A 25,708-nucleotide genomic window follows, 5' to 3' on the forward strand; every position below is an offset into this window, starting at 1 on the left:
TTCTGTTTATGGGAAAAGCCTCTGATCTCACTGAAACTCTCTGAAACAGAAAGTTGAGCTTTGATTTTGTTGAGACTTTCACTGATTTGAAAGGGAGTCAGATAAGTCTTGATGTTAATACAAGATATGGATATGTTCTGGATATGTTCACAGTTTTAAATTCCTGAGGTCATTTCCTGCTTTCCAGTTTGTGTCAATATTCACTCATCAAAAATGTTTTAAATGTGATTTAATTCAATTATTATTTCCCCCTCACTGGTTGCTTCCCGTGTTAGTACAAAATTTACTTTGCAAGAGTAGCGGTTTAAAATCTGGATCTGCAGCTCATCGGTTAACTTGGATAAGTCTAGGTCCACAGTCTGATGTCCATACCACTACCAGCCATGCTTTGCTCCTAAAGCAATTCCACTACACTTTTCTGCAATTACTTGAAGAATAATCTATATTAAAGGACCAAGACTCTATGTCGTTGCTTAAATGCATTGCCACGTTTGTTTGTGTGTAAGAGACTAAAAGTGGGAAATAATAACAGGGTATTTACAGCAGACCTTCCAAGAAAGAGAACTTACTGAACCTGAACAACTTTGTTCGTAGCCAAATGAAGAGCCCGGTCAGAGCTACAGGTACTCAAGCTAAATGGTTTACAGCTTTCAAAATTAAAGGGTCATCTCCACAGAAGTCCATTTAGATTTGTGCATCTTAAAACATGTAGTTTCTTATCTATAAGAATAATATATGTTTGCTGTGTTTCACTACTTGGAGTACTTTAATAAAGTACTTAGAGGGTGTTTTTTTTTTTTTTGAGGTGAATAAAATGCTCAGATTTTTCTTTCATATATCTTGCTAAGCATTCAAATTATGTTGTAGTTATATTGTAAAATATGAAATAACTTTGTTTATTAAACATCTTATTTTTATTTGTATTAAACATATCTTCTTTTCCTGAAGGTTAAAATGAGGCTTTATGGAGTAACCTTATCTGTGAGTGGTTATGCTCTTAATAGCTGTGATGTAAAAAGCATCCAGAGCAAGTAACACTTAAAAGGGCTTAATTGTTGCTACCACTTGACTTCTCAGAATAGACTACAAACTTGAAAGGCAAAGAACAGCAGAATGGGACACTTTGTCATTGTCCCTGGTGGTGAAATTGTTCTCAGCATTTCACCCAGCAGGTGGGTGCTCAGAAATATCATATACTTCACTGATCACCTAGATGTATTCAGACCATTCACTTATTTTCAGTGACTTAAGTTGGTGAAAAAGACAGAGACACAAAAATAAACATTAAAGAGGAAAACTGCAAAGAGATCAAAGAAGATGGAGATGAGTAATGGTTGGAAAGCTTGTAACATAAATAGATGGTGTAGATTTTTTACTTATCTGTGATGTGGATTATGCAGGAACATTCAATATCTCTAGTCATCCAAAACACATTTTAGAGTCATGCTAATAGGAATACTTTCAGTTTATCAGCATGACTTTGCTAATGTGAAGCAAATGTTTAACAGAGTTGAAATAGAAAATACAGCTTTTTTCTCTTCAAAATTCACTTGTTAGTAATTTGAAACAAATGAAGTAGGCTTCACGGAAAAGTAGGTCATAATAGGAAGATAATTTGGCTTTGTTTGTGTTTCCTTTTTCCATCCAATAAGGTTTTATTTGAATTTTATATTTTCAAGAGTCTCTTTGAAAAGTAGTCTTACTGACTGGCTTTCTATGAAATAGTTGCATTTCAGAGTTGTGTGGCCTTTCCAGTCCTGTCGGGGTGGTTATATAGGGTAAATATTATGTGAAAAGCACTTCAAGAAGCCAGGGCCAACTGAGAAAAAATGGGTTGTTTATTTTAAGTTTAGGTACTGTAAGGACAAAATTGAATTATCTTAAAAATCAACACAAATAATTTATCATGTAAGTTAGGTACTTTCTTTCTTGCCCTGTCATCAGATCTAATGGCTCTTTCTTAATTTATGTCAGAAATACTGTGGAATAAGGTAAATGCCAACTATAATGATGCTGTTTGTTATGATGAAAACACTGAGAGAAGGAAATTATGTTTAATGCATCAAAGCAAGAAATTTCAAATAGGTTATTTCAGCTGTCTTGATTTATAACTGAAAATAACATTGTGGAAACATGCATCATAAAGAATAGTTAAAGATTGTTAGTTTTGGAAATGTTTCTCCCATAAATAGACATACAAATTCTTTCAGAGGCTATTAAACATACTAATATCTAACCATGTAATGACCAATTAGTACTTCCTGGCATAAAGAAATATATGACTTTTCACATAAACAGTGGCAATTTATACAGTTCTCCCATTGAGTAGTTATCTTTATCTAGTTGGCTCTTGATTTGGTTCAGATAACTTATTTTTTGTTGGAAAAACCTTGCACCAATGATTGTATTGGGCAACAGATCTTAGGTGAAACATGAGACTTGTTCCATTTTGAGAATATTTCTGAAAAAGTGTGCAGAAATAGTATGAGCTACAGTTCAAGTCTTGTGTTAAAAAAACTTATCAAATGTTTTTGGGATTCTGATGCTAAAAAAGTGCAAGTTCACAAGTAAGAGTTTTGTCATATTACTCTAAAGAGATCAGATGGTGTTCTTATGCACCATGAAAGTTGGTGGAGAGTTTCCTCTGATACAAATAGGGAAATCCAATTTTATGACATACGACCTTGGGAATACGCTTGACTTTCTTCTTTCCCTGTCTGACTCATTTTTCTTGTGTCATCAGAGTTTACTGTGTTTGTGGTGAGAAGTATTTTGCTATGTATTTTGTGCTCTGCCCCAATGAAATCTCAGTCTTGTTAGAGGCCGTAAGATAACAATAACAATTACTACTAAATAAAGATGGAATAGAAAAATATATACAGCTTTGCAGCTGTCAACTTAAATAGCGTTAAAAACATAGCAGTGCCTGTGCTATGTGTCTTTCATAAATAATTATGAGTCATATTTTTGTTAAAATCTTCAAATTTAACAGACTTCCTGCTACCTTTTCCAAGTAGGTGAAAGAATTAAATGTGTGGGGTGTTCCCATGCTTGAACCACGGGCTCACAGAGCAACAATAATTCTGTTTTCCAGTACTGAGCTTTTCTGACTCTCTTCCATTGCTAGCAGTAGCAAAGACTAAGCTGATTCTGGCTCTTGCATGATATGAAGCAAACAGACAGCATGTGGCATTTCTGGTTCAGTGATGACTTCTGACTGGCCTTTCTTTTACACCGTCACCGTTGAAACTCCCCCTCTCTTCTCAGCAGCATTGAAGAATTAGAATGAGATCAGTAAAATGGTTTGTTCTTGGTTGGTTCTTTCACTCCATGTAATATCCAAATTAGTTTAATTCCTTCAGCTGCATACACTAAGAGGCTATTCATATATGAACTGTGACTTCAGCATGTCCTGCTACCACTCTGCTGTCTTTCTTTCCGAGCTTTTCTAAAGCTTTTCCACTAAAACACATCATATTCTCAAAGCTAGTTGAGAATTATCTTTCCTGACTTCTCCTTGTGCACACCTTCCCTGTTGAGTAGTATATTTGGTTTGGTGGCTTCTCCACAGAACATAATCAGCCCTCATTCTTGTTTTATTGTAGACTGGACTGGTGGCTAGAAAGAGCCAAGGCAGTAACAGGCACCAGGAGAAGCTAAGGGGGAGATGGATGGTCATCAAATAGACAACAGGCACGTCTCACCAGCTGCTGAGTGCTGCCTCTGCATTTGATATTCACACCTTACCAAAGCTCTTAGGCTTCACTGAGCTCTTGCTTAAATGAGTCCTTGCCTATGCACCTGCCGAGAGGAGGTTTTCAGAGATGAAGGAGAGGGACTAGCTGGCTGTTTACAGAGACACAGAAGGATTTGGCATTAGAAAAGTGTGGCTTGATACTTACAACACACTGGGCAGATGAACCAAGAGAGAAATTATTCCAAGGCTTTCTTCTAACTTAGATTAAGACCGACAATGTTACATATATAAGTGTCTCAGAACATGGTATTCTCTCTGATGCCAATGAAACCAACCACTCAGCACCATTTTTCCTTCAATTTTGTTTTCTCAGGTGTCTTTTTTTTGTTTGTTTGTTTTGCTTTGCTTTGTTTTCTGTTTAGATCACGCCCAAGAAGTCTTACCACTATGAGGCAATGCCACCTCCCTCTAGTAGCACGACAATTTTTAAGAAAGGAGCATGAGCATAAAAGGATGGCTCAGGGAACAGAGGAGATCTATAACATGAGTTTAAAGGGAAGCAAAATAAATCTACCTCAGCAGCAGTCCCTGCTAATTCACTCTGATAACACTGGTTGCTCTAAGGGTTGACTTTACTTCATAACCATTTTCTGAGTTTTGTGCAGTGAGGCTAAAGGATAAGACACAAGCTCTCAACTAAACTCAATAACAATGTAGTTGAAAAAAAGCAAAAGTCTTTGAAACCTTTGCTGTGTACTGCACGAAATTTTTGGATTTATTTTTGCCCAGCAGAAAAACTCTTGTTTCTGATTTGGCATTTGTTCTTTTGTGATAAGATATTTAAGGCCACCACATTCACCGTCCATTGAAATGCAGTAAATATTTAATGTTTTGTTTGTTTGTATATGACCAAATTAAATTACGTTCTGTCTAATCAATCTCCATATGCAGGCACACATACATAAATATACACATATATTCCTGCAGACACACACATTCACACGTTAAAGCTGTGAAACAGAATTAAGGAAAAAGTACATAATGCTTTGTGTTTGATGAAAAAGAATTAACTTAGTCCTCAAACTATTCCGTTAGTAAAGGAAAGATTAAGCCTGTTATCTAGAAGAGTTAACATAGGCCCAAGAGTGCATGTTTCACACAAGGTATGACAGGACAGATGGAGTCAATGCCTGGGCCACTACTCAAAATTCAAGTGGTCCTATTAGCCCAAACCTCTTCTATAATGAAGAGAACAACCTTAAAGTTGGCAGTAGACTGAAGCTTTCATGTAAAGGTTATTTGGTGGTCACTGAAGCAAGTCCATTTCCTGATAGACAGATGTCCTTTTAACTAAAACCCTCCCAGGTGACTTCTTGTTTGAAGCTATGCCAGGTTAAGCAAAGACTAGGTAGACATGTCAACTACAGTAACCTCTCAGAGCTAGCATCTTTCTCTGAGAGCCTGTGTGCTAGCTCGACGGCAGAGGAACTTTTGCTTGTGGCATACAGTTTTGTGATAGGTCTGTCAGCCAGTTACTTTATATCAACACTTTGAGGATGCATTGTTTTTTTAAAATTTACCAATACAAGGTGAGGTATATTTGTAAATTTTTATTTTTAAAATGCAAGAAACTCAGTATTTTTTAGATTTAAATAGCATTGTCAAATAGAAAGTGTTTTCCTACATAAATTAGGGAGTGGGGACCTGTGGTTGGTTTTTTTTACTATCATTAAATATCTGGACAGCCTTGAGTAGACTGAGTGGTACAGTTAGGTAGATCTTTTCAAAACCTACATCATAATTACCATAAGTAACGAGAATTAAATTAATATTAACAATAACTTTTTTTTGGCTTCATATCATGTAAATTAGTATATGATCCAGGAAAGGCACCCTTAGAGGAAGATTCTGTACCCATGTCAGTACCCACTGAAATGGCTCTCTGTAACGAATTGCCTGTGATGATCTGATTGCAGAATCTGCACATAATCTTTTAGGAGTTGAAGTAATGAGATATTGCAGGCTCCTTCATTTAAACTATAATGTTACTATTTGGTGACAAATCAAAACTTGCAAACATTGGCTGAAGAGAGAAAAAAGCCCATTCTTCTGTACAGCCATCAAAGAAATACAGAGATTCAAAAAATTACTGTTAATTTCCCTGTCAGGAGCACTCATTAAAAAAATGACCCACAGAGACTTGAAAAATAAGAGGAAGCTGCAGTAAAAAAATGATAACAAATGACTTTAAAAGTCCAGAAATAGAAGCCAATCTTAATAATAGTAGGTGGGCCTTCCTGGCATTTCTCCCATGTTCAAACAGCATCAATAACAATTTGGGTGTGAATGTTATGTATTTGTAATTGATGATTATCTCCTGTAACAGATGATCCATTCTTTCAAATCCCACCCCTTAGTACAATAATATTGAATTGTCTTATGAAAGAGGGGAGTAAATTAGAACCAAGCAAAAGAAATGTTATTTCTCACAACCTGTTGGCACTGCTGTAATTCACTGCTACAGAAGGTCATGGAGTTTAATGCTGCCCTTTTTTTTTTTTTTTTTAAGGATACCTGTGTGACCATTAACAAGATGTAAGCTAAGATGAGAAGGTTAATTGGACGCTAAACATCAAGATAGGAAGTGATGGCTCAGTATGGTAAGGAAGGAATTTCTCCTACCTCTGTTTCTCGCTGCACACAACATAGAACAGTGGGATGGGTTCATGCTGTTTTTTTACTATGAAAAAACTCATGGGTCTTCATGAAGAGTTTGTTAGTGCAAATGGACCAGTGAGCTAACCTGGAGTGTAATCTGTTTTCATCTAAACTTTTTGTCAGTTTAAGCAAGACACTTGAATATAAAACAATTGCATTGTAACGTGCAAAAGGTATGTTTAATGCTCATGTAAGGTAACGTTAAACACTTGCTGTGCAATTTCGAACTGCCACTGTAACTGTTCTGAGTAACTCCCAATACAGAAGGTTGTAAGTGAGACTGTTTTATTGCTGTGCTATTTTCTTCAATATCTGAAGGAGCTCCTAGGACTTGGAATTAAATAACATCCCAAAGATAACACGTGAAGGTTGGTTAGGCTGACCTAGGATATGGTTTTGGCCAACCAGTTAGGAAAAGGGGAATAGCATTTTCCAAATTAAAGCTTTAGGTAGGTGAAAGACATATAAAACTTCTGTGTTTATCTGTCTTTCCTCCTCTGATAGAAGCTCAGGTCCCAAGCAGGGTAAGGAGCAGAGTGTTATGTGTGGGTGAGAGGAAATGAATATTAGATGGCCACATTTGTTTTCCTGCTGTGTCAGTTTTAAAAGAATATTCTTCCTTTGCTGCTTCTCTACGGGTTGCACGAGCATGTAACACTGCAATAGATGATTCGCAGAAACGTCAGCCATTAACCTCATTGTAGTTAGACTACAAGAAGGAAGAAGACTACTCCCTGTTGTTAAAAAGCATTGATTAGCCTGCAGTGGTGCTTCTCCCACGGACGCTGACAGTGGAACTGAAGTGATACTAACATAACTGAATACATTTTGGGAGGGAAATTGCAGCAAAGGAAGAGCAGCATAGCTAAAAACTGTGGGATTTAAATTTCTAAAGTGCCAAGGACAGCGTATGCTGAAGTCTCAAGAAATGCGCTCACTACCTATTAGAGGCCTGCATTGGCCCAGGTCTGATTAATAGACTCCTTTTTAGAATAATATTTCCACAGGATCAGTAAGTTCTGTTCTGGATTTTTTCCCTAACTTCAACTTTCTGTAAATGCTTAGCATATATTGATTAGAAGAGACCATTATCCTTTTTCTACATTCTCCTTTGATACCTTGAAGTAATTATGGAGCATAAGATTTTTCAGACTCTTTATACAGATGACACCAATTTGTGTTTTTAATGAATAAGAATTGAAGAGAATGAAAGGGAGGAAGTACAAATGATTTTATCTCTGTGGAGGATGCATATTAAGTCCATAAAGTGTTCATTATTTAAAGTGAGTTTACTTAAATTTAAACTTTAGCTTCACTTCAGTCTCATTCCTTTCAAATTTTCAGGCAGTGCTCTTTATCACTGGAATTATTATTTAGAACTGCTCTCAAAAAAAAAAAAAACATTTTTATTAGTGAGCGGGTGTTTGTTAGCTACAGACTCTTAGTTGTGCCTTCTGTCCTGGTAAGTATTTCCACAGACTTAAGTGAAAATTTCCATTTAGTGTGGCCAATTCATGGCACATTTACTGGATGCTTTAAATAGTCTGAAAGGATAGCTAGTTTCTAGATGAGGCCTCAAAATTATTAGTATTATCTAAACTGAGGATTAATATATATATATATAACTTTCCAAAGGTTTTCATTATATTTACTACTCTGCCTACTATGCATTGTACATTATTAAAGAGTACTGCTCCAACATGCCCCGCCCCCCCAAGAAGCAAATTAACATTTCTTGTGAACTCCGTTCTTTTGTGGAGAAGTAATAATGACTCAAGCAGCTCCTAAAGTTTCTCAGATGAATCAGAATTTATTACTTGTAAAATTAATGGCCATTACACTCAGTGATACTGTGCATAAACTGTCATTTACAGAAAAAAGCACCCTTTTTATAGTTAGCTGTTATCGATAACAGACCTATGAATGTTGCGTAGAGGATATGAACAAATGCAGCATGTGAAGGACATCATTTGTGAGACTTTTGCTCGTCATCTTTTGTTCCCTTTTTGAACTCCTTTCTTTTGTCGCTTAAAGTCAATTTTAGTTGTGATTTGTTACAGCTTTTAGAGGAGAGAAAGCCCATTCTAGCCAGTACAGAGATGATGCCTGACTTCTGCTTTGGATCTGGCTTGAAGCCTCTTCAGTGTTACCATTTTTAGGGAAGGTGTTTAGGGAAGGGTGTCACCATTTTTAGGGAAGTATTCACCTGCCAATGGGGACTGAAGCAAAGTGTTGTTTTTTTTTTTTTTTTTTTTTTTAAGATTCAGTTATCTTGCTCCTTACACTGATATAGTTTGTCTTAACTTTAAAATCTTCTTCCTCTTGAGCTAAATCCTTACATTTTGTAGGTAACCAAGTGTGCTTATTAAGTCCCGTGACTGAAAAGAGTTGTAGTTCAGTTTTGTGAACAGAAATATGCTAGTCAGATATGATTAACTTAATCTAGGTCATATATCTTAGGAAATGCACTCAGGTTGTTTAGAGAGAGACGATCTACCTCTACTTACACCTCCACAAGGACTTTCAAGTCTTACCAATGGCTGGTACAAGTTTGGAGCAATTTTTTTTTGTGTGTGTGTTGGAGCAATTCTTTGACTTCTGTGTCTTGTTTCTAGTATAACTAGATATAACAAAGTCAGAAGAAAGTGTAATAAGACATAAAGTGGGGATTTGGACTAATTTATAGGAACATAAAATGCTGTGCAATTCTCTGTCTGTGTAATGGGGATAATGTATTTAACAACAGCAGAAGTCTAAGGATTAATTGGTTAATGTATTCATAGAACCCTGAGCATGAAAAGTGTGCTCTAAATGTTTTCTAATAGAAATTTCTCCATTACCTTAAAAAAAAAAAAAAAGTACATTCATTGCTTTTAAAAAATGGGAGAATTCCATCAAGAACAAAGATAATTAAAATCATATTAATAGATTTTTAGGTCTTCATTTTCCCCTTGAGGCCAGGTGTCCCTGATTTTTTTTGCTTTCTTTTATTCTTTTTTTTTTTTTTTCCTTTTCCCCTTCAAGCAGTGTCCCTGACTCAGTTGTCAAAGACTGAGAAGCAAAAGTGCCCATCTAGCTTTGAACTCGATACCTGCAGTGGAGTTACAAGGTTAAATAAATGGGGTGTGTGGTTTCTTTTTTTTTAAGCTAAGCATAACACTTAAAAAAGATATTTTTTCCCCCCTCCCCCTAACGTATTTTTAGGCTGCGTGCACTCCTGCCTATGTCTCTTCCCCAGTCCCAGCTGAAGATTTCAGGGGAGATGAGAGCTCTATTTTGTTTCTCCCTTGTATTGCAGATAGGGGGAGGAGGTGGTTATTAGAGAGAAGCACTCTCACTCGCTCGCTCTCTCTGTTTCTCCCTCTCTGGCTGATAGCACTTATCTCTCGCTCTCTCTCCTTCTCCTAGGTGATCCATTTCTAGGCAACGTGCTGGCTGGTGCTGGAGCTGCCAGCTCTCTCTGCATCCCACTAGCAAAGCGAGCTCCAAAAGCAACCTGCAGACCATCATCTGCCTTCCTCTGCCTTGCTCTGGGCACTCCTTCGCTCTCCTGCCCTGTCCAACCACTACCTTGCGCGACAGAGACTGCACGCCGGGCTTGATTTGCAGATTTATTTCTTGATTTTTTATTTATTTATTTTTTTCTTCTTCCAGTTGTGGGAAGCGATTTTTAAGCCGAGGGTGGGGGGAAATCTCTGCATTACTATCCGCATTACCTTGAAGTTCACTTTGTTTTTTGGCCTCCGGGGGGGCTTTTCCTGCAGGAATCCGGCTGCTGGAGCCGGGGCTGCCTGCCCTCCCGGCTCCCCGCTCCTCCTCGCTCACTGAAGGCGAGCCTATTGCTGCGGGCTCCTGGGGCTTCTCCGGCCAAGAGGGTTTGTGTGTGTGCGTGTCTGTGTGTGCTTGTGCCTGCGTGTGTGTGTGTGTGTGTGTGTGCGTGGGGTGGGTTGGAAGTTGCCGTGCAGCAGCCGGGACCGAGCGGATCCCTGGACCCGGCGGAAGGATGGGGATTGTCTGACCAGCAGAGGCGTCTGCTGCCCGCCGCGGCTCCCGGGCTGGATGGATTTGCTGCCGGAGCTCCCAGCAACTCTGGCGCTGCCCAGGAGCCCCCCGAAGTGACGCGGGGTCTCGCCGAGGAGCCTCGGGCTCGCTCCCTCGCCCAGCCGCAGCCGTGCGCCAGCCAGCGGGATTTACTCGTCCCTCCGGCACCTCAAACTCTCGGGCTGCCCGCGCCGCGCCATCCTCCGCGGTGGCACCGCTCGGCGAAGAGAGCTGCCGTTGCAAAGCCTGGACCTCCGCCGGAGATGGAAGTTTTCTCCCTCATCCTGGTGGTGTCCGTCTGTTGGACTCGGAGCTGGAGAGCGGCGATTGCAGATTCGATCATTCACATCGGTAAGGGGGTGCTGCATCTGCCCGTGCCGCTGCTGGACACTTTCCCAGCTCTCCTTTTGCAACCTTCTCCCCTCCTGGCAGGCTTCCCCCCTCTCTTCTATCCCTCGCTATCTTTGCCGGTTTTTGTTCGTTCCCCTCTCGCAATCGCTTCCCACAGGGTTCTCGGGCGTCCTCTTTCCCCCCACCGCCGTGTGCGGGGTAAATGTGCGTGCTTGAGACCTTGAGGTTTTGCGGGGCTGACGATCTGGGGGGGGGGGGGGGGGGGGGGGGGGGACACACAAGGCTCGGGGACACTTCCCCGCTCCCTCCCCACAGCCCCCCAGCTCCAGCCTGCCGTCCTCCTACCCTCGGCCGGGGATGGGGGTCACACCCCAAGCCTCCCCCCTCATCCCCAGCCTCGCAAAGCGCCCCCCCTTCGCCTTCCTTCTCCTCTCCCCCGGCGGAACAGGTGGTTTGGCAACGTGAGCGCTTCCCCTCCGCGGCTCAGGGGGGGGCTCCTCCGGCCGCCCCTCTCCCCCCTTTCACCCCGGGCGCCTCCCGCGGCCGCACCGGGAAGGGTGCCCGGCTCCCCCGGCGGCGGGTGCAGGGAGGGCGGCTGCCGGCGGTGCCCCCCCCCCCCCCCCCCCGGTTATTGCTATGCACAGCGCTATGCCGGGCTTCCCCTCGCCGCCGTGATCCGGGAGCCTGTGTGTTCCTCCCCCCCCCCGCCTCGCGTTGAGCCGGCCGGGTTTGGTTCCCGCAGCGGGCAGCCCCCCCCCAGTACTGCTCCGCCCGGCCGGGGGGCGGCAGGGAGAGGAAGGAGGGCGCTGCCCCCCCCGGCCGCTCGCCCATCCGCAGGCACCGCACGCAGGCGGCTCAGGAAAGCGAGGCGCTGCCACCGGGGAGGGGGCTCCCGGGGACAGGGTCCCGCCAGGGCCCTTTTTTTTTGTTGTTGTTTGGGGGGTGGGGGGGAGGTCCCCGTGCAGGGCCTGCAGCTTCCCGCTGTCCCCGGGGGTGGCTTTATAAACATGTCCGCCCGTGCCGGCCGTGGGATCAGCGGTGGGTTTTTGGGCAAGGGGACGTGGGAACGGGATTTGGGCAGCCCGGCCGGCCGGAGCTTTGTGCAGGACACCGGCATCTGGGCAGAGATAAGCCTGCCCCCCCACCTAGCCCCCCCCCCCCCCCCCCCGTTCCCACGCCGGAGCCCACGGGCGGCTGCTTCCCTTAGGTCCTGCAACTTTATAGGGGTCACTCCTCATAGCTGCGTGCGGCCGGAGCATCAAATAACGCACAGGGGAGGCAGCGCTCTGTGCCCTCCTTTTAAAGGAAGAAGAGCTTGAATTTTCGTATTATTTATTTATTTATTTTCTCCCGGTTGTAAGCTGTCAAAGCGACACTAGGAGACGGTTCTGCCTTACGATTTGTTACTGAGGAGCTTGCAACAAAGTGATCAGATCTTAGGATCTTGGGGGGGAATTTCGACTGAGTAACAGATGAGGAGTTTCTTTGTAATTTTCTGCCTCCCGTCCTCCTGGCTAAAGGAGCTTGTTGGGTGAGCTGTATGTCTGCATTAGCATCAAGGGAGACGATAGTTTCTCTTTTTTCCACCTTAATGGCATTTTTGCTCATTTCAGTTGTTATATATGGTGAATACAACACGTTTTACCGCTTATGCTTTTTTATAATGCAATTAGTGCTTAGATGCATCAACACAATAAATCCTCACTGAAAGAAAAAGATACCAAAGTAGTTGCTTCTCACACAATTAATTTGTCTTGAGAGACAATTAGTACAGTTGACAAGGGGATTAGCTCCTTTTATAGACTGGTTTATGTTGCCATGAAAATGGCAAATTGATAATTGTTACACAGAGCTTTAAATCTATTAAAATGAATAAGTTGGAAAGAAGTGACCTGAATTTAGAACTGTTTTAACCGTAAGTGGGGAGATAGCTAAGCATTGCAACTTGTACAGCTCATGGATGAAAATTTGGCCCCTAGTATCACCTCTGCATTTTAGGACCTGACCCCTTCTGTTTTCTTACACTTGTGCTGAGTAAACTTATGGATAAAATATTTAGAGATAAATAACGTACTGCATTTGTTTATATGAGTTATGAAAAGGAGTAGTAGGGTACTCTATGAACAAATTATCTACAGAAGAATTCATAATGCCAAAGAAGAAAACAAAATGCTCACTTCAGGGGAAAAGAAATACTACCAGAAGTAGTACCGATGCCTTAGGCAACAAGCAAAGCAAAAGCTTTATCATTTCCTAATTCTACAGTGTTTGTAAATTCAAGTGGAAAATGTTTTCCTGTGTATGGAAGGGGGACGTGATCATAAGAGATATCACATTACCTGTGCAATCTCGTTTTCCTGATGGCACATACTTTTTCCAATAATAATACACTAACTCTCTTGCTAGCCTATGTATCATTTGATGTGTTTTCAGCAAAGGAATGCTTTCTCTGTCCAAGTATGTTACCAGCTGTTTCTCAGACAATGACAAGAATGTTAGAATTAGTGGGTAGATTCATGATCGTAGTAGGGGGGGAATGATAACTGGTTCTTACCTACGATACACTTTCTCACATTTCTGTCCTCTGAATGATTATATGTGCAGCTTTTGATCTTTAGAGTAGGTCTGTGTGTATGTAAATGCACATGTTTAAAAATAAGCATTTTCCTATATCATATTTTGAGTGTTGGTAGGGCTGCTTATAGTCTGTACATTTCTGCTGGCCTGCTATTATAAATAGAAGCTGGCAGTTCAGAAAGACTGCATTAAGCACTGTTGTGAAAATGTTGAAATGAATCAACTCCACTGCAATTTTCCTTACCCCTGTATTAAAGGAAAAAAAAAAAAAAAAAAAAAAGGGCAGGGTTACCATGTCAAAACTATGCAATTCTGTCCTATGCTGCTTCCCTGAGCCCATGCATTGATTGAGTAATTTCATCAGCCCCGCATTACTTGATTGCTTAGAAGTTTCCTAATGATCTGTATGCTGTAGGAAGAATCTGAAAGTCGTGAGTGGAATGGCAATGATTTTGTGTTTTATGAGGCTATTCAAAAAGTCGCTCTGATTTATGTAGCTCAAAAGCTCCAAAGTCTTTGAGATTAGCCACGCTGCCTGATATTTTCTTCATACATCAGTCGTCCCACACTCCTCACTCCCTGAACAGGAGTTTAGAACAGTGCTTTAATTAAGCAGGGATTAGGTGGCATTCCTTGTCAACTGCACAATTTGTGTATGCTTTGTATCTTCTGCAGTTGATGGTCTAATGCTTTTATATTTTGTACTTAACACCCATTCTCATTTTTTCCCTTGACATATGTACATGGTAATATATCTGTGCATACGGCTATCCTATTTCTATTGTGCATATAGAAATGTAGGCACAAACATGCATATTAAATGTGGCAAAATCACCAAAGGCAGTGGCTACGTACTATGGGTACAAACGTTTTTGCTGAAAAAATACACTGAAGCATTTTTTAATATTAATTCAATACAGCACTGCACAGCAGTAGTTTGGATACCCTGACTATTGCAAGTTGTTTCTTTATATTTATCGGTGCTTTCAGGTATGTTCTCTCAGTTGTGTACTGCCCTTAACTTTATTTTCAATGGTAAGTTTAGATATATACATATATAGTATAGTTATATAACATTATATGTTTTTATAGAGATATATATATACACATTATACATATATATATGTATTATATATATATATATACACTTTTTTTTTTTTTTTTTTTTTTTTTTCAAGAGAGAAAAGTAGATATGCTCTTCCCTTCCTCCTCTCAGCCTGTAGACTTAGTGGGCCAGGACAGGTAAACTCCTTGTGTTAGGCAAACTCTGGGCATTGCTGGATCCTGAGATGGTTCATACATTTAAGCTCTTCTGGATAATAATGTCAGGGCAGTTCCAACATGGGGTTTAATACTTATTGAGATTATAGTGCCCTTAGAATATAAAAATATATTAAAATATTTGTAAGGAAAAGGGAGTTGTCTAGCTTGGTGATATTCACATCCACATTTTGTTGTTAGCTGTTGTACTAAAATGCACTTGGTTTGTATTGCTGTGTGCATCAGTAGCCTTCTTAGAAGGTATATAGTGTATGTCACTGACTTCATTACACTATTCTCACATGTTTTGCAAAGAACAGGACAAGCAAGCTAAATGGATTTATTAAAAAGAAAAAAAATAAATAAATCCCCAATCTATATGTGCCTATAGCACCTGTAGTATCTACAGCTGAGTGTTCAGGTCTCTGCCTTGCTGTAGAATGTACCAAAGTTATTTGCTTAGTTTAAACATACATACAGTTCAAAATCTGAAGTACAGCGTACTGTGACTTAGCAGACAGTAGGTTTTGTTAGTAGCTATGTTCTACTTAAACGCACAGCATGCGTGACATCCTCTATGTTTCTATGCACACTGTGTCTCCCAAGAGCTTAAATTTGCACTAGTATTTCAGTCCCTGTAATGTGTTTTAGTGCCAGTTACTCTGCAGCTAAAGAAGGATAATTTTCCATGCTGTGGACTGCAGCTTGCTATCCTCCAAAGGCCTGTTTGCCATTAGGTGTCACTGCTTTCTGGAGTGTTTCTTAGTGATCATCAGGGCCTGATCCAGAGTCCATCATGATCCAGGTGAGATTTTTGTTACTTCAGGAGATTTTAAACTCATCCTGTGGATTGCTGACTACAGCAGGCAGCTCCTATTCATGGTTTTAAATAATTCTTAACATTATTTCAAGTTCTTTGTCCTTTATAAAGACAGAGGAAAAAGAAACAACCATCTAGTTTCAGGTGGCTTCCGAACAAATTCCTGACATAGCAATCACTGTGGCTGGTGCTGCTGTGTGCTTTCAGATTACTGCTTATAGATGCACAGAGTCTTTATTCTCACAGTACCATCTTTGAAAAAACACACTGGAGAAAAATCTTTTAAGACTGTGACTACATAAACCTACCAACTAAGGTTCATTTAACTTAATGAACAAAGGCATTAAGTATGGTTCTCTTCCACTCCCTGGCCCTGTAAAGCAAGTGGTATTGGCAGAAGATTACTTTTGTAAGCCATTAGGTTACTCCCTAGGTATAGACTTGAACTTACATCATTTTCTTCCATTTGATATATAGCTATCTATAATCTGCCATGGCAGTCTGTTTTTTGCTGAAAATTATTGGAGGCTTTTGCCTTTTGAGTTTTGTATTTTCTCTCTTTGTCACTGCTGTTCCATTTCTTGATCTTATTTCAGCATACTAGCAATGGTTTTAAAAATGATTTGTACAAAAGAGTAGCTCTATTTGGCTATCAATTTCTAATTAGTTTTCCTAATTAAATGAATTATGTATGAAAGCACAGTAAAACTCTTTTTACCTACCCACCCTTCAAACATAGTTAGCGTTTTATACCTTCAGTGTTCAAAATAGTTACTGGGCATAGCCAGTCACTTTTTGTTTTTGGACTTGAGTGACCAATAGGAAAAGGAAACTGTTTATAAAATGGTCTATATTTTGAACAAATATCAGAAAATAATCAAAATTTGAATTTGTGTTCTGTAAGTATGTATTACAATACATGATAGCTTGGTATATGGAAAACGTTGACTTTGGGTGGTACGCTTGTGAAGAGGCAAACTAGGACTGCCTAGTTTTGCCTAGCTCGCATCTGCAAATGCAGGTGTCAAATTCAGGTGTTTCTTTTTTTTATTAGATTTGGACTCCAGAGGGAACAAATTGTTACCTAACCTGTTGAGATTGGAATAAAACTTTGATTTCAGAGGCATACTTGCCATCATTGCTGAAGTCTGGGCAGCTCCACACCCCTCCAACCCATAAGCCTTGTAGTCCAGGTCACGGTTCTCATCATGCTGACACCCACCTCTGACAGCCCCAGAAGTCCTCATTTGTTTGTGCTATCTATGAATTCCAAGAAGCAAACATGACAATCCCGGCTCAATACTAAAGCATAACACCCAGTTAGCCAGCCAACCCTGTTGTTACAGCTGGAAACTGGACATAAAATGGGGCTGAGGTTTCTCTGAAGCATTTTGCACCCTAGACTGACTGGCAGTCTAGCAAATAGCTTCATGCTGGGCTTCTGGAATAGAAGTGCTATTTCTTTCTGTCTATGATGTTGTTTTGTCTTCCTACACTGCGAACAGTATCCATTAGGTGCCATTTTCCTGGTAAGTGTAGGGATTGACCTCCCAGAGCTGTAGAAAATGTTAAAATGAAGCTGTGGACTCTGTTTTTATGCAAAGTCCAGTTTCTTCCCCAAAACTCATTACCTTGGGCAAAAATGCCTTGCAAGTCAAAGTGCCCCTTCACTGCTAATAAACTACTGGAGAAGATGCAATACTGAGCTGCTGGAATGTGATACTTGGCACTGAATACCTGCTAAATGCATGTTAAATAAGTGTAGCACTCGCTAAAACATCTTCAACACCAGGTAATGAAGGCTTGGGTGAAACCTCCTGAGGTCAGTTCTTGGCTAGCTAATTCATTTGAAGCAGTGTGCAGAGAAAAGGAAAAGATGCTTTCTCCCGCTATGATGCAGAATTTTATTGTGTATACTTGACATAGAGGTAGTAATTTAAACATAGAGTCTACCATGGAATAAATTAGTGCTGGATGGGTGAGGAAAGGGTGTGTTTCTTGTGTTACTTTTATGTCCGTCAGTATCTTCCTACGAGTGCCAGAAGGGCAGTTTCCTCTGTTACCCTTCATTATAGGTATCGGGCTCTATTTTCTCATTATTCGTTACCAAATGCTTATGTGAGAAATGATGGTGCAAGTGAAAGATGCTCTTGTGCCTGGAACCACTGTAATTAATAATGGTTATGTGACTTGGAGAATTATTACTGATCTGTATAACATGGAGGACACAGACTCAGTTGAAGGTTAGCAGATGAAATGTATTGGCATTTGGATGACAGTTATGAAACTTGGCAAGAGAGAAGGCTTGAAATTTTGTAGTGTTGTAATTTTGTAAGTTTCAAAATTTATATACTAGTTGCAATGATAATAGACTTAATTCAGCAAAGGAAGCATTTGGTATTCTGTATTGTATTGCAGAATGTACTTCAACCTGAGAGCCCTGTTCCTGCTTTGGTCTGGGGTAACCACATCAGCTCAGGGAAGGGATGTTCTATGAGATGTAAGTGTTGCATTAAAAATCAAAAACAAACAAGAAACAAAATGGGATACTTGTTTTATGATGAGAAAGGATAGCAAAGATAACAGTCACTAGAGTATTGAGTATTTTTGCATAGTATTCAACTTACAGTGGAAGACTTGGTGCAGAGGCAAATATTGTATTTTATGCAACTGTAAACTGATGGATATCCCATTATTGTGTGCAGGGATAGATTTAAAGTAAGTATCTGTTGCACACATTAGTTTTGAGATGATGTGGAAGTAGGGTGGAAAAAAAAGATGAAAGGGAAAAAGTTTCCTGAAACTTACGCTGGGTTTATATGACAAGCTATGCTCAGGAGGAAATTGAAAAGGAAGCTGAGTAAAAATGCAAGCAGATGAGGAAAACAAGATATCAAAGGCAAGAGCCACTAGTTTTCTGTTTCTGTTTTTCCAGGAGCTGTGTAATATTCCTGTAAGTGCTATGCTAAATGGAAAAGTTCTGAACCAGAAAGGGGAAAATGTGAAGGCATAGAATTTAAATGAAGAATTATACGTGTACTTTAACCTATTAGATAACACTGTGCTGAAATACTAATTATTCCTAATTGTTATATTTGCTTTACCCATGAATAAAATATCACATATCTAATAAAATATGCAGTAAAAATCACTATAAAATTCCTCTTGGAGCCTTTCATGCAGATTTAAAGGATTTAATCTCTTATTTCTTCATTGCTTTTTAAATCATTAACTTCCTATAATCAGTTGGATTGTTAAGGCCAATATCCAGTGAACCTAACAATAATTGCTTGTTTTGAAGAACAATTTTTCGTTAGTCCAACTGTATCTTTCTCAGATGCTTAAATCAAGTTGGTGATTTCATTATAATAATTAACTTGCAATAAATCAAAATCAAATAGTACCTCTCTGGTGCTGTGGAAAGTAGCTCTGGATGAGAGCTGCAGAGAGAGCAGAGGATGGCATGTCAGCAGACCTGAATGTTGGTCTGGATTTGCTGTGTTTTATTTTGCTCTATACAGATACCATTATGACCGCTTTAGCAAGTCCGTTTTAAATAGAGAAATGAGAATATGCATAGAACAGGCTTTCCTACTTTGTGACTCCAAAAGCTGCTCAGGACTCAGATTTGATGACAGGAGGTAACTCGCTTTATTTTTAAAGCGCTCAGGACTCGGGTCTGACTGGCTGCCAGTAGAGCTTAGCCTCCCGAGCCACTGAGATGTTTTGAAGTTGTCAGTTGTCTTTCTCAGGTGACGAGATACTCCTGCAGAGTTACCTAACTGATTGCAACCAGTACTGAAAGTTATCTGACACTATAGCCCATGCTGACAGCACACAGCAGGCAGATCTCTGGACCAAACTATTAAGTAAGGACATTTGTTGCTGCATGCTCTTTGTCTTCTTGCATTCTTTATAGTGTTCACCTTAAATGTTTGAGAATGTTGTAAATCCAATTTATGTACTGGGGAGTTGTTGAAGGGAAAAAGAGGGCAGAAAAGATCCATTTCTCACTCAGCAAAGCCAGTGTAGAATTCTGCAGTATGGTCTGTGTGTTAAATGGCAAGTGAAAGGTAGATATCTAGTATTGGGCATATTAAAATACACATACTTTTTCTTTTCATTATTTTTATTCATTTCTTTCTTTCTCATATTCCAAGCTCATGGCAGGTAGTTGTGACAGTAGCTATGTTCTGTACTCTTTTATTTATATATATATATATATATATATATATATTGCTGTTCAGGAAAATAAAGTTAAACATACCATAACATCAATCTCTTTTATTTGGACAGATAAAGCTGCTTTTTCTTTCTCTGAATTCCACTTATTTGACCTCTTTTGAGACAAATACACCCTCATGTGCTTAATGCTAGCCCTTCTTCAACTCTCCTCTTTGTGAACCTGCAGACCCAAATAGTATTGCACTATATTCACCAATATACTTGCTATAAATATCTTTTAATGCCCTACTCAGGTGCCATCTCCATGCTACAGGTTTATAACTAGCAATGGGAATTGTATTTATGTATGTACATACAATGTATAAGTAGGTGCTTTGTCAGTAAGCAGAGGGATTATTCTTTAATTTAGGATGAAATTAGTTTCCATCTCGTAAATGACAACACAGAGACTAGGGAGGTTTTTCACTTGCAGGCAGGAAGTCATAACGTGAATATAAATTGTGTAATGGCACCCCACTGTGCTAGAAGCTGTACAAATGCAAAATAAAAAGTTTGGCTGTCAGAAGATTTTGAGTGAAAAGTGAAAGAGAAGGCTTGGATATCTGCAACCCAGACAGTTTGTACACCAGGAGAAAAAGTTGCACATCTTTAGGCATGTTCTGAAAGACAATTTCATTCATTCCTGCTAGTAAATGATCACCATGTGTACAAAGAAACGAAAGTACATAGATATGTCTTCAGGGATGTATTGACAGGACAGATGTGGTGTGAGTGATGTCAGTACTCCCTGGTTTGTGACACAGGATAACAAAAGGTTATTCAGGTTGGATATTAGAACAAATTTCTTCTCAGAAGGACTGGTTAGATGTTGGAACAGGCTGCTTGGGGAAGTGGTGGAGTCCCTGTCCCTGGAGATGTTTAAGGAAATGGTAGATGTGGTACTTAGGGACATGGTTTAGTGGGCAACATTGGTGTTAGGTGAATGGTTGGACCAGATGATCTTGGAGGTCTTTTCCAATCTTAATGATTCCATGATTCTATAAATGTTACGGTGGTATGGTTTAAGATAATTGACAGGAAACAAAGGATACCAATGTGTGTATAATCATTACCTACAATGCTTTATTGTCAATGGAACTGGTTATACTGGCAAAATAAAAATAATCATTATCTTATCAGAAGCCAACATTTTACTCTCTGGCTTTAACTAGAGCAGGAACTAATTCATGCTTATGCATATGCACTTTCTTTGTCTCTTTCCTTTGGACAAATGTTTCATAGTACAGTTTTGGTAAGATTCTAGGTAGAAAGAAAAGAGCCCTTTGGGAGAAGGTGGAAAAATACATTGCAAAATACCCTAGTTTGTTTTAAAGAGAGATTCAAATACAATCATTGTTTCAACAATGTTTTGATAACGTCCTAGAAACTTCATGCAGTTAATTAATGAGGCTGTAGTTTCTCTCAGAACCAATCTAGAACAATGATTTTCCAGCTCCATGGAGTAACTCTCCTGTGACAGAATTGGATTGCAATACAACCTGGATGTGTATGAGAAACACATATCTTCTTGGAAATATTCTCTTGTTTTTGCTTGCGGTGGAAAGATTCCAAACTGTGAAGTATGGACTACTTCAAACAAAAAGGCTGAAGGGAGCAGGTAGGAGGAAATGTGGCCGGTGTAATGTATAAGCTAGGCAGGGAATAGTTAGCAGCTCTCTATGTCACTGTCATGGAAGACGATGTCTTGGGTTCACCATCACTGCTGTGCCTAGCTGCAGGGAGAGAAGGAGTTTGCAATAAAGGACAGGATGAATCTGCAGGAACTAAAGCATTACCATGGGTTTTCTCTGCAGCAGCGAGACTCTGGGAACAGGGGCAATGTGGGGAGGGTCTTGGTGATACCTTATACATAGGAACTTTGGAAGGGGATAGAGAGTTGTGGTTGGCAGCAGTGAGGGTTTGTTAGGTGGTGAAGGGGTGCAGGAAAAAAACTAGAGCCTCAGTGATGGGCCAGGATAGCTTTGTAAGAGCACAGGATAATTTTAGGGAATAGCAGATAATGTTACACTTATGTGGCCTTATATGCAGATCAGGCTTTAAAAATTTGGCCATATAAAGGAGGTGTATGTACAAGCTTATAAGGAAAGCTGGGAAACCCAAAGGATTGAGGTACTGGGATTGGCCAAATATTGCTGGAAAAAAAAAAAAAAGTAACACAAATGAAGTTTTGAGAACAACATATCTAAAAGATAATACTGAGTTTAAAAGAAACTAAATTGTGGATTAGAAAATGGGGTTGTTTCTCCATGTCCAGCCTCCAGAGTTTTCACTGTAAAACATTTGATGGTTGTGGTGTGTGGTAGATTTTTTTTTTTCTTCTTGAGCCGATAATTGCACCTGGTTACTCCGCAGAAAGATGAGATCCATTTTGTCTTTATATTGTCTCATACCATTGTACACAGATATAAACAATGAGTGCTGAAGTGTCATCTTCCTCTTCTCTGCTCCCGGGATAATTCTGAATGTATTGTACTTTCCAGTGCCTTGGCATTATCCCTCTGATTAAATAATCTTCCTCTGTGCAGCAGTTTATTGCTGGTCTGTACCATGTATGCTCAGCTTTGTGGTGAGTGGGAGGAAGGGATGCACACAGCCAAAGCTTCTGCTCCATTGACTTTTGACCTAATTTAGGAAGAAAGAAAAGGAAAATAATGCAACGTGCTTCTGGATTCAAAGCCTATGGTCTCTTTCAAGGAGTGGGAGAGAGATGTCTAGCTTTATCCTCACTTGAATAGTTGCATAGCTTGCCTTAAAATGTAGACCTCTCTTCAGTGAGCTCCAGGGTAGTGAGTGGATCTGCTTTCATGCTTGTCTAGTAGCATATGCCCTCATTTGGGCTGTTGAGGCTAAAGCCTGGTTTTCTTTCAACATCAACCTTGTCCAGCCCCTATTCAAAGCAACAAATGCACAGCCACTGACTTGTGTTTCCTTAAAATGAAGCACAATGAGACCTGGGGATAATAATTCTTTAAATTTACTTCTGTTTGAGATCAACAATCTCTAATAACAGGACTGAATGATGTATGGAAAGAAGAGGTAAGTACCTCCTCGGGGGAAGGTAGATAATGATAGTATTTGAAACTGTTATTGCTGAAAATCATCTTCTGCAAGATTTAGGAGTAAAAAATGCTGCTCGTTAAAGTACTGTTTGTTTTTTTTTTTTTTTAAGCATTTTTTGTTTTTTAAAGAGATGCATTTTTCCCCATTTTCTGTAAGACTGCCAAATGTCCCCGAGGCTAGAATTAATTGGCTCTTTGTGTTGTGTCAAGTAAGGAGTACAACTGTTTTCAGAAAATACTAGGTTTATAGACTCCCATCCAGAACATGAAAGGGAGAGAGAGGCTAACTTTATATAAACAAGGTCATTGCGTCATTTTGTAGCGATAGCTTGGAGTAACAAAGAGAATATTGAAATTGTCGGTGTCTGTGCTTTGGAAGTTGATAAAACTGATCCTGTAGTCCCCATCCCTTCATTCTGTTGAATTGTCCCTTTAGAACAAGCATGAGTCCTTCGCTATCCCTCTCACCTCTGGGCATCTGCAATGAATAAGCAAATACTTAGGAATAACCAGTGTCTGTTTTTTGAGGCTGCTTCAGGAGTAAGTGCTGTGGAGAGGTATTTTGTTGTTGCTTTTGTCAGTGTTTTAGAGGTTGACAGTTCCGATTCATTTCACAAACTCCCCTGGACCAATTTGGATTCTAACGTATTTTATCATTTTTAATACTGCCATTTCAAAGGCCACTTCTCATGGTAGTGAGAGGTCAGTGGACAGCAGCAGATGTATATGTAAGCTTTGAAACGGCTCTTTTATGGAGGGGTTTGATAAGTATGTCTTTGAGCTGTTGCATTAAAATTCCGAAGTGTTAACTTAAATGTAATAATGCTGTGACAAAGTGCTACTACCATCTGCTAGTGAGGATCAGTACTATTTTAAAATCTCCATAATTCCCAGGAAGAGCAGAGGAGCCGTGGCGTGAAGAAAGTCTAACTCTAAATTAGTATTTAGTTCAAGGAGCTACAAACTCTTCGTGGGGACCACTGTCTACTACAGATTTTGAGTCCCACTCTCAGCTCACATAAAGGAGTAAATATTTGTGACATACGAAAATATGATGCCCATTTCTATTGCAGCAGAATCCTTTCTACTTACAGCCACTTCTCATTCACATCACAGTTGCAATTCAGTGGTAACTACAGATACAGTTTGTATGGTGAAATAACTAGGGAACGTGCTCACCACGGGTACTTAGAATGCTTCATTGATGAGCCATTCCTTATCATTTAGCTCTCATGGACTGAGATATAGTTCTTTGCTTAGTATTCCTACGGGGTTTTGAACACCACTTAAACACTCAGCCTGTTCTGTATGTGAAAGTCAGTTTACACTTAGAGAGTGATCTATTGTTGGAAGTGTTCTCAGTAGCAGAATGTCTCCATCCCCAGACTTCTCTCAGCTGAACATGCAGAAACAATTCAGTTTCTAGTAAGACCAGATTTGAAATTATTCCAAAAGTCAGCGGAACTTGCTGGTATCTGTTAGAAAATTATTTCTCCAACAGTATTAACACACTTTACTCGTATTAATGAAGAGCTAATCTTATTCAATATAAAATATGGGGTCAAGAAGAAAAATCAAGTAATGACAGACTACATATAGCTGTTGATATTCTAGTTCAGGAAGGATTTTTGAGATTCACGTTACAAGATGTATTTTATAAAATTTCCAGTTGAGAGGAAAAGGGGAAATGGGGGGCAACCATAAGCTTTTTTTTTTTTTTTTTTTTTTTTTTTCCTCTTTGAAAGAATTCACCAGGTTTTATTTAGTCACAGTCTTACATGGAACATAGCTGATGCTCTTTACTAGCTCTGCAAAGAAGTAGACTCTCTCTCTCACATTCCTTTAGTGAAATATTTTTTTAGTCAATATTGCTTCCTAGTGCACAGACCATGTGTGCAATGGCTATGTGGTGCACATAGCCAAGACGTACTAAGACCAACTCTCTTAGATAACATACCATCTCTTGCATTTTATTCTTCTTATTTACTATTTTTCCTTTCTGAAAGTAAGACTGGGACTTTTTGCTTGTTCAAAAAACAAGCAAATAAGCAAGAGTCAGAACTCTGTCCCGTGTTACTTTAAGTGTAAAGATCTTGACCTGTTGCAGTCTGCACCCTTGGGAAGCCACACTGCTTTACCAGGTTTTCATGTGGAAGGGTTGATCATCTGTAAAGGTACTTGCTTAAGACTAGCCACTGCAGAGACAGGCTAAATTAAAGATTTCTTAGCTGTCTGTGGCTCAATCCAAGCGACTATCTTGTATTGTACTATCACTGAGAGGTGTTCTAGTTTATCCCGTTTGAGAGTGGGAGTACAGAGAGGCTTCTTGTGATAGCGAATGTCTACCAGAGGCATAGTGACTGGAAGCTTTTTGTACTGTGAGAATAAGGTCTTACCTTAGGGGTATTGTTACTTTTTTTTTTTTTTTCTTTCACCAGAATGACTTTTCATATCTGATATATATGGATCCACAGTCAGTAGTCTTTAAACCTCCCCCTTCAAGGAAGCTCAGTGTATCATGACTGGCTGCTGAGTAATCTGTACAAGGTCTACTGGATGGTGACCCTCCATGAGAATGAAGCCAGACTTACTCCCACATAATTTTCACTGCTAGTTTTCTTTTAATTAAATGTTTATCTTTCTTCTTAAAAATCATTTTAGTACTGATATATTCAAAGCATATATAGTCAGAGACTGAACTTTGTTAAGAAGCAATTTGTCATAGAGCTAGCAAGGGTGTTTTCCATCTATTGAATCCCTTGTTTTTTGGAAAGATTCATGGCTATTTCTAGTAGCTACCTTATTACTTCTCTCTCTCATTCTCATCACCTCAATGAAGAATCAGATGGATTTCACCAGGATTAAGGGAAGGAAGCACTTGCACTAGTTATACCAAAGAGTAAGGTTCAGGGATGACAGGAGGTGTTTCAGCTGCAGGTT

At 39.8% G+C, this 25,708-nt stretch overlaps 1 protein-coding gene across 1 annotated transcript in view; it reads left to right on the plus strand.

Annotated features, from left to right (window-relative positions):
• GRID2 (glutamate ionotropic receptor delta type subunit 2) overlaps positions 1 to 25,708 on the plus strand; it is an 807,057-nt gene that overhangs the window by 65,811 nt on the left and 715,538 nt on the right. The window contains exons 2-3 of the mRNA XM_066996365.1: positions 6,267 to 6,357; positions 10,180 to 10,807. Of these exons, the coding sequence (XP_066852466.1) occupies positions 6,355 to 6,357; positions 10,180 to 10,807 (631 nt within the window). The 5' untranslated portion in view covers positions 6,267 to 6,354. The remainder of the gene's footprint in view (positions 1 to 6,266; positions 6,358 to 10,179; positions 10,808 to 25,708) is intronic.

Source organism: Anser cygnoides, chromosome 4, assembly GCF_040182565.1.
Source record: "Anser cygnoides isolate HZ-2024a breed goose chromosome 4, Taihu_goose_T2T_genome, whole genome shotgun sequence".
Taxonomy (NCBI): Eukaryota; Metazoa; Chordata; class Aves; order Anseriformes; family Anatidae; genus Anser; species Anser cygnoides.